The sequence below is a fragment of the Scyliorhinus canicula genome, chromosome 23 (genome assembly GCF_902713615.1).
Source record: "Scyliorhinus canicula chromosome 23, sScyCan1.1, whole genome shotgun sequence".
Classification (NCBI taxonomy): Eukaryota; Metazoa; Chordata; class Chondrichthyes; order Carcharhiniformes; family Scyliorhinidae; genus Scyliorhinus; species Scyliorhinus canicula.
The window spans coordinates 26,910,232-26,921,853 of record NC_052168.1 but is presented as its reverse complement, the minus strand read 5'-3'; the positions used below and the strand labels follow the sequence as shown (position 1 = coordinate 26,921,853).

The window sequence follows — 11,622 nt, the reverse complement described above, 5'->3', positions numbered from 1 at the left end:
GATAGAGAAAATATATGGAATCTTCTCAGTATAATTAAAATCAGACTTTAGAGTTTAGTACCTAATGCTTGCCTTTTTTCTTCCATCTCAGTTTTGCCATCATCTCTTTGTATTTATCCTTGTTTCACTATTAGCTTTCTTATTCTGGATTTTGGCTGAATATATTTATCTCGTTCACCCTTTTAAATATTTCCCACTGCTGTTTTCTGTCATTATAGTGAAACACAGAAGCAACCACCAGCTCCAGATCATTAAATCCATTATATTTAACTTAACAGGATTTTTATTATTTTTGAATACATTTATTTTACAATAGCCATTCTCCCGCATTATTTACACATCATGGCCACCATAGAACCTGGAGAGGAAATCTGTGGGTCGGGGGCTTTCTGTTTCGTGGAAGTAGCGCATGATGTGTGTCCGCTGTTTCCATACTTGAATAGTTTCTTCAAGATCCATTTTACCCTGAAAAAGGAAAACAGCAAGGTGAGAGATCCAAGCTGGAAGGAGCAGTGACAGAATCGGGTAACTTTACAAAACAGGAGGCCATTTAATCCAAACCTCATCCCATTATCTCCACAGCCCTGTCTCAATTCCAAACTAATCTCTCTCTCTCTTCCACCCCTCCACTAGCCTTTCATCAATTCAAAATTATTTCCTGACATATTCCTTGATCATTTAATCTTGGATTTCTACTTTGTCTTTCACAGTCTCTCATTCTCTCTTGTTATCCAACTTAATTGTCAATGTACTTAGTAGAATCATAGAATTCCTACAGCGAAGAAAGAGGCCATTTGGCCCATCGAGTTTGTACCAAACTTCTGAAAGAGCATCCTGAAAGGTCCCCATAACCCGCATCCCTGTAACCCCACCTAACTTGTAAAACTTTGGATACTAAGGGGCAATTGAGTTTAGCCTAACTTTTTTAAAAATGTAAATTTAGATTACCCAATTCATTTTTCCAATTACGGGGCAATTTAGCCTGACCAATTCACCTACCTTGCACATCTTTGGGTTGTGGAGGCGAAACCCACACAGACACGGGGAGAATGTGCAAACTCCACACGGACAGTGACCCAGAGCCGGGATCGAACCTGGGACCTCGGCGCCGTCAGGCAACAGGGCTAACCCACTGTGCCACCGTGCTGCCCCAAACCACCTAACTTGCACATCTTTGGAGTCTGGGAGGACCCGGAAGAAACCCACACAGACACGGGGAGAATGTGCAAACTCCACACAGACAGCCACCTGTGACCAGAATCGAACCTGGGTCCCTGGCGCCGAGGGACAGTTTAATCATCATCTCTCTTTATTCATGTTTTATTATTAGCTCATTTGTTCTTGATCCTGGCTGAATATATTTCACTTGAATTTCCCCTCCCCACCCCCCAATTACTTTGATGTTTTGTTTCCTTCAATTATCTTAAATCATGCGATGCTAGGGGTTACCCCGGATCACTGTCCGTGTGGAGTTTGTACATTCTCCCCATGTCTGAGTGGGTCTCACACCCACAACTCAAAAAGATGTAAAGAAAAATAATTGGGCTCTAAATTATTTTTTTTCAAAACATGCGATGCTGTAACCACTAATGCCGATGCTTCCTTCATTGACTCTGGTACATTTCCCATTACTGAATTCAGCAATCTCCTAGGGCTTCTTAAAAGCTGGATAAGAAAAGAATCCTACGCACATTGTGTGAACTCTATTCCCTTCTAGTCCTTCTCATTCCAATTTATTTAAGAAATTTTCCAATGATGATTATTATTCTGTGCTTTTTACCCATTTCAGAGATTTTCCCATTTGAAATGAAATGAAAATCGCTTATTGTCACGAGTAGGCTTCAATGAAGTTACTGTGAAAAGCCCCTAGTCGCCACATTCCGGCGCCTGTCCGGGGAGGCTGGTACGAGAATCGAACCGTGCTGCTGGCCTGCTTTAAAAGCCAGCGATTTAGCACAGTGAGCTAAACCAGCCCCTTCCTTCCTCCACTTCCCTTCCATTAGGTCTGCAGTAAATCCTCATCATTCTGTTTCTACCTTAAAAGTTAGTTATGTCCTTGCTTCCTAATGCCCTGTTACCTCTACTTAACAATGCTACCATTTTATCCTCCTAACTCATCCTTTTTAAACATACCCCCCTGGACTCTTGACTACCAATTCCCTGAATTATCAAATCTCCGAGGACTTGCGTAAGATTCTCTTACAGGGTGGTCAGTCTCAGCAGCATCAAAGATCTATCCACACTTTCAAGGGGTAGAAGAGAAGGAATCACTGGCTGTACTGTGACCATAACATTGACACTGTATAAACTCCCACTTCCCAAAGCCAGCACACTTCCATTCACAGTCAGTTTCACTGCACAATTCCGGCAATCCCAGATTTTCGAACCTTAATCACCAGCATGTCAATGATCCGGGGGTCGGTGACATGGGCATTTTTCATGAACATTTCCCGCACTTTATCCCGTCCCTGTTTCACGGAGATGTCCAGGAGGAATTTCTGTACTGCAGAGAGAACGGAATAGTAGACACAGTCAATCAAACATTGCAGAGTTCCATCCTACACATTACCATTTGTACCGAGTCACATTAAATGTCCAGTATAGACTCACTGGGCCACACTGACGTTTACCCTCCTTACGACCCTCCTCCCGCTTCTTCATCTCACCCCATCAGCGTGATGGTCTGGCACGGTGGTGCAGTGGTTAGCACTGCTGCCTCACAACGCCGAGGTCTCGGGTTCAACCTCGGCCCCGGGTCACCGTGTGGAGTTTGCACATTCTCCCTGTGTCTGCGTGGGTTTCGCCCCCACAACCCAAAGATGTGCAGGGTAGGTGGATTGGCTACGCTAAATTACCCTTTAATTGGAAAAAAATAATTGGGTGAGACCAACACACATGAGGAGAATGTACAAACTCCTCACAGACAGTGACCCAGATTCGTGATCGAACCCGGGTCCTTGGCGCCGTGAAGCAGCAGTGCTAACCATGGTACCGTCCCATGAAACAATACTTTGAGTATCACAGACATCTCAGTATTGTAACAACTTATTAACCTATGATGAGTGGTTGGTCATACCAAGAGAGCACACACTTTGCTTTAAAGAATACACTAGGGCACCGAGGGCAATGCCAGGCGACATGCTAGGCTGCAACGTTCAATTTGGTGGCCAGGAATCTCAAAATCTCTCCAGGACATGATTCTCACCGTTGTAATCCATTGCCAGGATCAAAAGGATCAAAATGGCATAATTTCTATCCAGACCCTGGGAACGTATCCAAATGGAGTTATTCAAGCTTAAGGGGAAGGCATTCCTCATAGCTGTTGAGTATTATTCCAGATGGATTGAGGTTAAACGTCTTCACGGAACAACCTCAGAAGCAATGATCAATTCTCTGAAAGAAACGATTGCCACACATGGCATTCCAGATCTAGTCATTTCAGATTACAGTCCACAGGTTGTGAAAGTTACAGAAGGCTATGGATCTGTCCTCAATAGTTCATCCAGATAGCCACAGACAAATGGTGCGGCCGAGAGAGGAACAAGAGCAGTCAAAGCTTTGTCGAAAATGAACAATGATATACACTTAGCACTGTTAACACCACTCCAGAATGGTTTACCTCCATCAGAACATTTGATAAGAAATGAACTAAACCACCTGCTCAGGACAGCAACCTGAACAGAGAGCCTATAGTGTCTGCCTATAGTCTCTGCCTATAGTGTCTGCCTATAGTGTCTGCCTATAGTGTCTGCCTATAGTGTCTGCCTATAGTGTCTGCCTATAGTGTCTGACAATTTACCCGCTGCTCTGCAGGGTTTCAGAGAGAACGTGGAGAAACCGAGATACATCCTCTGAGAAAGATGAGAATGCGGTCCATGAAATTGGTACAAACATCGCAACGCTCATCTTTGTGAACCAGAGATTAAGGCAGAGATTTGGGAGGTGATGTAGTATAATGAGTTAATGTTAAATATGTAAACATATAGTCTACATCATCAGTGACGCAAGATCACATAACTGAGCATTGCAGAGAGATAGTTCTATGTAGAGTCTCACGCGGAGTCTCAATTGTACCAAAACCAAAATACTGCAGGTGCTGGAAATCTCAAATCAAAGTAGAAAAGGCTGGAAAGATTCAGAGTTAATGCAGTGTCCAAACGGCAAGGCAAGCAGACTCGAAATGTTAACTCTCTCTCCAGAGATGCACCCATACCTGTTGAGTCTTTGCAGCATTTTCTGTGTTTTGTTTCTCTATTGTACATGGTCAGTAAAGGTTAAAGCTTAGCAACAATCTAGCTGCCAGCTTAATCTGTGAATCCAAATCCAGGACCGCAACACCCAAGACCAACAACAAGGATAACAGAGAGGGCACCAGAAACGACAAATGCACAATCTGCCCTGTCGACCCTGGAAAGCCTCCTTACTAACATCGGAGGCTCATGCCAAAATTGGGAGAGCTGTCCCACAGCTTAGTTGAGCAACAGTCTGACACATTCATACTCACGGAGTTATACCTTACGGCTAACGTTCCAGACCCCACCATCACCATCCCCGAGTATATCTTGTCCAACCGGCAGGACATACCCAATGAAGGTGATGGCAGAGTGGGATAGAATCAGGAGGAAGCTGCCCTGGGAGTCCTCAACATTTTTTTAAAAAATTTAGAATCCCCAATTAATTTTTCCATTTAAGGGGCAATTTAGCGTGTTCAATCCACCTATCCTGCACATTTTTTGGGTTGTGGGGGCGAAACCCACGCAAACACGGGGAGAATGTGCAAACTCCACACGGACAGTGACCCAGAGCCAGGATCGAACCTGGGACCTCGGTGCCGTGAGGCTGCAGTGCTAACCCACTGAGCCAGCATGCTGCCCTGGGAGTCCTCAACATTGACCCTGACCCTGGATCCCATGAAATCGTTTTTAAAATATAAACTTAGAGTACCCAATTTTTTCTTTCCCCAATCAAGGGGAAATTTAGCATGGCCAATCCACCTACCCTGCACATCTTTTGGGTTGTGGGGGCGAAACCCAGGCAAACACAGGGAGAATGTACAAACTCCACACGGACAGTGACCCAGGGCCGGGATTCAAACCCGGGTCCTCAGCGCCATTGCCAGCAATGCTAACCACTGTGCCACAATGCTGCCCTGGCACCATGAAATATGACAGCATCAGGTCACAGCACAGTGGGTAGCGTTGCTGCGTCACCGTACCAGTGATCCCGGTTCGATTCCTGCCTTGGGTGACCATCTGTGTGGAGTTTGCACGTTCTCCCTGTTTCTGCGTGGGAATCCTCTCTGGATACTTCCCACAGTCAAAGATGTGCAAGTTAGGTGGATCAGTCAAACTAAACTGACCCTTAGTGTCCAAGGATGAGTAGGTTAGATTACGGAGACAGGGTGGGGGAGTGTGTCTAAGTAGAGTGCTCTTTCCGAGGGTCAGTGCAGACTCAATAGGCTAACTAGCACCTTTCTGCACTGTTGAGATTCTTTAAAAAATTTGTTTTTAGAGTACCTAATTCTTTTTTTTCCCAATTAAGGGGCAATTTTGCGTGGTCAATCCACCTAGCCGGTACATCTTTGAGTTGTGGAGTGAGACCCACACAGACATGGGGAGAATGTGCAAACTTGACACGGACAGTAGCACGGGGCCAGGATCAAACCCGGGTCCTCAGTGCTGTGAGGCAGCAGTGCTAACCACTGCGCCACCGAGCCGCCCTCACTGTAGGGATTCTAAGGATTCTATTAATACAAACACAGGCAAGGAAATCTGCTGGCTACCACCTACCAGCCTCCCTCCATGTTAAATATCACCTGGAAGAGGAACCGAGGATAACAAGGACATAGAATTTTCACTCTGGGTCAATGACTTCCCAGATTTATTGAGTTGTGAGAGTCTTGAAGGAGGTATATGATAGATAAGGTCTGCAGCAGGTGATAAGGGAACCAAAAAGAAGGGGGGATGTCTACTTGACCTCGTCGTTGCCGGTCTACCTGTTGCACATACACCTGTCATTGACAGCATTGCTAGGAGTGACCACTGCAAATAAAGAGGTGGGGGGGGGGGGTGGGGGTGTGGCATTGTTAATTAGAGATAGTATAACAGCTGCAGAAAGGCAGTTCGAGGGGGATCTGCCTACTGAGGTAATATGGGTTGAAATCAAAAATAGGAAAGGAGCAGTCACCTTGTTGGGAGTTTTCTATAGGCCCCCCCAATAGCAGCAGAGATGTGGAGGAACAGATTGGGAAACAGATTTTGGAAAGGTGCAGAAGTCACAGGGTAGTAATCATGGGTGACTTCAACTTCCCAAACATTGAGTGGAAACTCTTTAGATCAAATAGTTTGGATGGGGTGGTGTTTGAGCAGCGTGTCCAGGAAGCTTTTCTAACACAGTATGTAGATTGTCCAACCAAAGGGAATAGGGATAACCCTGGAATTACAGGCCAGTTAGTCTTACTTCGGTGGTAGGCAAAGTAATGGAAAGGGTACTGAGGGATAGGATTTCTGAGCATCTGGAAAGACACTGCTTGATTAGGGATAGTCAGCACGGATTTGTGAGGGGTAGCTTTTTCCTCAAGTCTTATTGAATTCTTTTGAGGAGGTGACCAAGCATGTGGATGAAGGTAAAGCAGTGGATGTAGTGTACATGGATTTTAGTAAGACATTTGATAAGGTTCCTCATGGTAGGCTTACGCAGAAAGTAAAGAGGCATGGGATAGTGGGAAATTTGGCCAGTTGGATAACGAACTGGCTAACCGATAGAAGTCAGAGAGTCGTGGTGGATGGCAAATATTCAGCCTGGAAACCAGTTACCAGTGGCGTACCGCAGGGATCAGTTCTGGGTCCTCTGCTGTTTGTGATTTTCATTAATGACTTGGATGAGGGAGTTGAAGGGTGGGTCAGTAAATTTGCAGACAATACGAAGATTGGTGGAGTTGTGGATAGTGAGGAGGGCTGTTGTTGGCTGCAAAAAGACATAGATAGGATGCAGAGCTGGGCTTAGAAGTGGCAGATGGAGTTTAACCCTGAAAAGTGCAAGGTTGTCCATTTTTTGAAGGACAAAAATGAATGTGGAATACAGGGTTAATGGTAGGGTTCTTGGCAATGTGGAGGAGCAGAGAGATCTTGGGGTCTATGTTCATAGATCTTTGAAAGTTGCCACTCAAGTGGATAGAGCTGTGAAGAAGGCCTATGGTGTGCTAGCGTTCATTAGCAGAGGGATTGAATTTAAGAGCCGTGAGGTGATGATGCAGCTGTACAAAACCTTGGTCAGGCCACATTTGTGCAGTTCTGGTCGCCTCATTTTAGGAAGGAGGTGGAAACTTTGGAAAGGGTGCAAAGGAGATTTACCAGGATGTTGCCTGGAATGGAGAGTAGGTCTTACGAGGAAAGGTTGAGGGTGCTAGGCCTTTTCTCATTAGAACAGAGAAGGATGAGGGGCAACTTGATAGAGGTTTATAAGATAATCAGGGGAATAGATAGACAGTCAGAGACGTTTTCCCCGGGTGGAACAAACCATTACAAGGGGACATAAATTTAAGGTGAATGGTGGAAGATATAGGAGGGAATGTCAGAGGTAGGTTCTTTACCCAGAGAGTAGTGGGGGCATGGAATGCACTGCCTGTGGAAGTAGCTGAGTCGGAAACATTAGGGACCTTCAAGCGGCTATTGGATAGGTACAGGGATTACGGTAGAATGATGGGGGTGTAGATTAATTTCTTCTTAATCTAGGACAAAAGTTCGGCACAACATCGTGGGCTGAAGGTCCTGTTCTGTATTTTTCTATGTTCTAATGATGTCTCTTCCGGATCCGTGGCTTCTCCTATTTCTCATCTATTCACTGCCCTCTGTGACAAAATTAGTTAGTATTTCACATCCATCACTGAGGTCCCAGGTTCGATCCCGGCTCTCGGTCACTGTCCGTGTGGAGTTTGCACATTCTCCCCGTGTTTGCGTGGGTTTCACCCACACAACCCAAAGATGTGCAGGGTAGGTGAATTGGCCACGCTAAATTGCCCCTTAATTGGAAAAAATGAATTGGGTGCTAAATTTATAAAAAAGATAAATGATATAAGAGAAGATAGGACTAATTTGGGGGCCGAAAGGAAGATTGTGGTGGCAATTTTTAAAAATATATTCATTCCTGGAATACGGGTGCCATTGGCTAGACCTGGCATTTGCTGCCCATCGCTAATTGCACCTCAAGAAGGTGGTGGTGTGCCACCTTGAGCAGCACAAGTGAACAGCACTGTGACTTCACAGCGCCAGAGTCCCAGGTTCGATTCCCCGCTGGGCCAGGGTCCCAGGTTCGATTCCCCGCTGGGTCACTATCTGTGCGGAGTTTGCACGTTCTCCCCGTGTGTGCGTGGGTTTCCTCCGGGTACTCCAGTTTCCTCCCACAGTCCCAAAATGTGCAGGTTAGGTGGATTGGCTATGATAAATTGCCCTTAGTGACTGGGTTAGCTCACTGAGCTAAATCGCTGGCTTTTCAAGCAGGCCAACAGCACGGTTCGATTCCCGTACCAGCCTCCCCGGACAGGCGCCGGAATGTGGCGACTAGGGGCTTTTCACAGTAACTTCATTGAAGCCTACTCGTGACAATAAGCCATTTTCATTTAATTCTTTTAAAGGTTAGGAGGGGTCATTGGGGTACAGGGATAGAGTGGAAGTGAGGGCTTAAGTGGGTCGGTGCAGGCTCGATGGGCCGAATGGCCTCCTTCTGCACTGTATGTTCTATGTTCTTGAACCCGCTGCAGTCCGTGTGGTGTACGTACACCCACAGTGCTGTTAGGGAGGGAGCGACAGTGGAGGAACAGCCAGTATATTTCCGAGTCGGGATGGTGAGTGATTTGGAGGGGGGGGGGATCTCCGGCTGGTGGGGTTCCCAGGTATCTGCTGCCCTTGTCCTTTCAGACGGTAGAGGTCGCGGGTTTGGAAGGTGCCCTCGGTGACGAGCCAGGATTTTAAGGGACGGGGGTGGTGGGGGGGGCAGAGGAATTTGGATCAAGGGGCAGCCGCCAACCTATTGCCGGTGGGGCAGGTTGGAGGGGCTGAATGGCCTCCTGTGGCCTCCACAAGGACGTTTCACTCACTGGAGGGAGGTGAAGGGCGCTATAGAAATGCAGGTCTGTCAGCAGCCAGGCCCCCCGGGAGTCTCCGGCCCGGGTTACCCCGGCTCGGGGCCCGGGTTACCCCAGCTCGGGGCCCGGGTTACCCCAGCCCGGGGCCCGGGTTACCCCAGCTCGGGGCCCGGGTTACCCCAGCCCGGGGCCCGGGGCCCGGGTTACCCCAGCCCGGGGCCCGGGTTACCCCAGCCCGGGGCCCGGGTTACCCCAGCTCGGGGCCCGGGTTACCCCAGCCCGGGGCTCGGGGCCCGGGGGGTGGCTCAGGCCCGGGGGGGAGGGGGGGGGGGGCTCAGGCCCCGGGACAGCAGCTCCCTCCGGCTGGACAGCCCCCGGCGGCCGGCCCGGCTCTCCGGCCTCACTCCCTCCCCTGCCCCCGGCTCCTTACTGGTGTTGGGCACCTCCCGGTACCAGGCCCGGTAAAGCTCCCGCACCCGCCGCTTGGCCTCGCTCTGGTTCCGGGACAGTAAAGGCTTCACCACCTTGACCGTCCCCATCACCCTGGCGCTGCCTGCCGCCGCCATCTTGGCCCGAACCCGGGAGCGGGAAAGATGGGCGGGGCCAGGCATCCCCGTCTACTGATTGGCCCGGATCCGACGGCAACGGCTACAACCCTTCGCTGATTGGTTGAGGCACATGTCAATCACCGGCTGCTTGGCCGTCAGCCCGCCCTCAATCGACTGCTGTCCCGCCCTTTATCCCCACTGATTGGTGGATATTGGCGCCCGCCGCGCCCCTCCTTCGGTCTGATTGGTGCAGGCTAACGTCAATCGATGGTTAGCCCCGCCTTTCCTCCCGGTGATTGGTGAAATTGAAATGCCAATCACCCAAGCCCAGGGAGGGAGGTTTTAAAAGGGGTAAAGGAGGCTGAGGGAGAGAAGCTCAGACCCCAGGGTCCAGGCAGCTGGAGGTGGATCAATGAAGATCTTTAAGAGGCTGGAATTGATTGGGAGGATGCAGGCGGCAGGGCCGGATGGGTTTCCGGTGGAACATTATAAAAACTTCAAGGATAAGCTGCCACCCCTGATGGGAATGTTTGAAGATTTGATAGGGAAGGGGGTGTTGCCACAAACTTTGGGGGCATCGATTTCCCTGTTGCTAAATAAAGATAAGGATCTGACGGAGTGAGGGTCGTATGGGCCCACATCACTTCTGAATGTGGACGCAAGAGTATTAGAACATACAAGATGATCAGAGGATTAGATAGGGTGGACAGTGAGAGCCTTTTTCCTCAGATGGTGATGTCCAGCACGAGGGGACATAGCTTTAAATTGAGGGGAGATAGATATAGGACAGATGTCAGAGGCAGTTTCTTTACTCAGAGTAGTAAGGGCGTGGAATGCCCTGCCTGCAACAGTAGCGGACTCGCCAACATTAAGGGCATTTAAATGGTCATTGGATAAACATATGGACGATAAGGGAATAGTGTAGATGGGCTTTAGATTAGTTTCACAGGTCGGCGCAACATTGAGGGCCGAAGGGCCTGTACTGCGCTGTAATGTTCTATGTTGCTGAAGGTACTGGCGGGTAGGCTGGAGGAGTACCTCCTGAAGGTGATAGGTGAGGATCAGACGGGGTTCGTGAGAGGGAGGCAGCTCTTTTCAAACATGAGAAGGGTATTGAACACCATTATGGCACCGGAGAGGAAACAGAGGTGGTTGTGGCATTGGACACTGAGAAGATATTTGACCGGGTAGAATGGGGGTACTTGATGGCAGTTCTGGAGCGGTTTGGGATTGGACCAAGATTTGTGAACTGGGTAAAGCTACTATATAAGGCGCCGAGGGCGAGTGTCCGCACAAACAACATCAGCTTGAGATACTTTTCTCTCCACCGTGGGACTAGGCAGGGATGTCCTATGTCCCCCCTGCTGTTTGCACTCACGATTGAGCCATTGGCCATCGCATTAAGAAGTTCAGGGGTATGGGAAGGAATAGTGCGGGGGGGGGGGGGGGGGGGGGATAGAGCAAAGGATGTCCTTATATTCATAGAATTTACAGTGCAGAAGAAGGCCATTCGGCCCATCGAGCCTGCACCGGCTCTTGGAAAGAGCACCCTACTTAAGCCCACACCTCCATCCTATCCCCGTCACCCAGCAACCCCATCTAACCTAAGGGCAATTTATCATGGCCAATCCACCTAACCTGCACATCTTTGGACTGTGGGAGGAAACCGGAGCACCCGGAGGAAACCCACGCACACACGGGGAGAACATGCAGACTCCGCACAGACAGTGACCCAAGCCGGGAATCGAACCTGGGACCCTGGCGCTGTGAAGCCATAGTGCTAACCACTATGCTACCATGCTGCCCCGTTCATGTGGGGAGGGAAGGTGGCTAGAGTTAGAAAGGTGCTGCTACAGAGGAGAAGGCAGGCAGGGGGTTTGGGTCTTCCGAACCTGATGTATTATTACTGGGCGGCGAATGTGGAGAAGGTGCGGAGCTGGGTTAGAGGGGTTGATTCCCAGTGGGTCAGAATGGAGGAGAGATTGTGCAGGG

General features: G+C 48.9%; 1 protein-coding gene across 1 annotated transcript; it reads right to left on the bottom strand.

The window, feature by feature from the left end:
• Positions 1–256: 256 nt before the first annotated feature.
• On the bottom strand, positions 257–9,695 carry LOC119956504 (NADH dehydrogenase [ubiquinone] 1 alpha subcomplex subunit 6-like). Its single transcript, XM_038783784.1, has 3 exons — positions 9,513–9,695; positions 2,388–2,503; positions 257–465 (listed from the first exon to the last, which is right to left on the bottom strand). Exons 1-3 carry the CDS (start codon positions 9,691–9,693, stop codon positions 334–336), a joined length of 429 nt encoding a protein of 142 aa, XP_038639712.1. The 5' UTR covers positions 9,694–9,695; the 3' UTR covers positions 257–333.
• Positions 9,696–11,622: the final 1,927 nt, after the last annotated feature.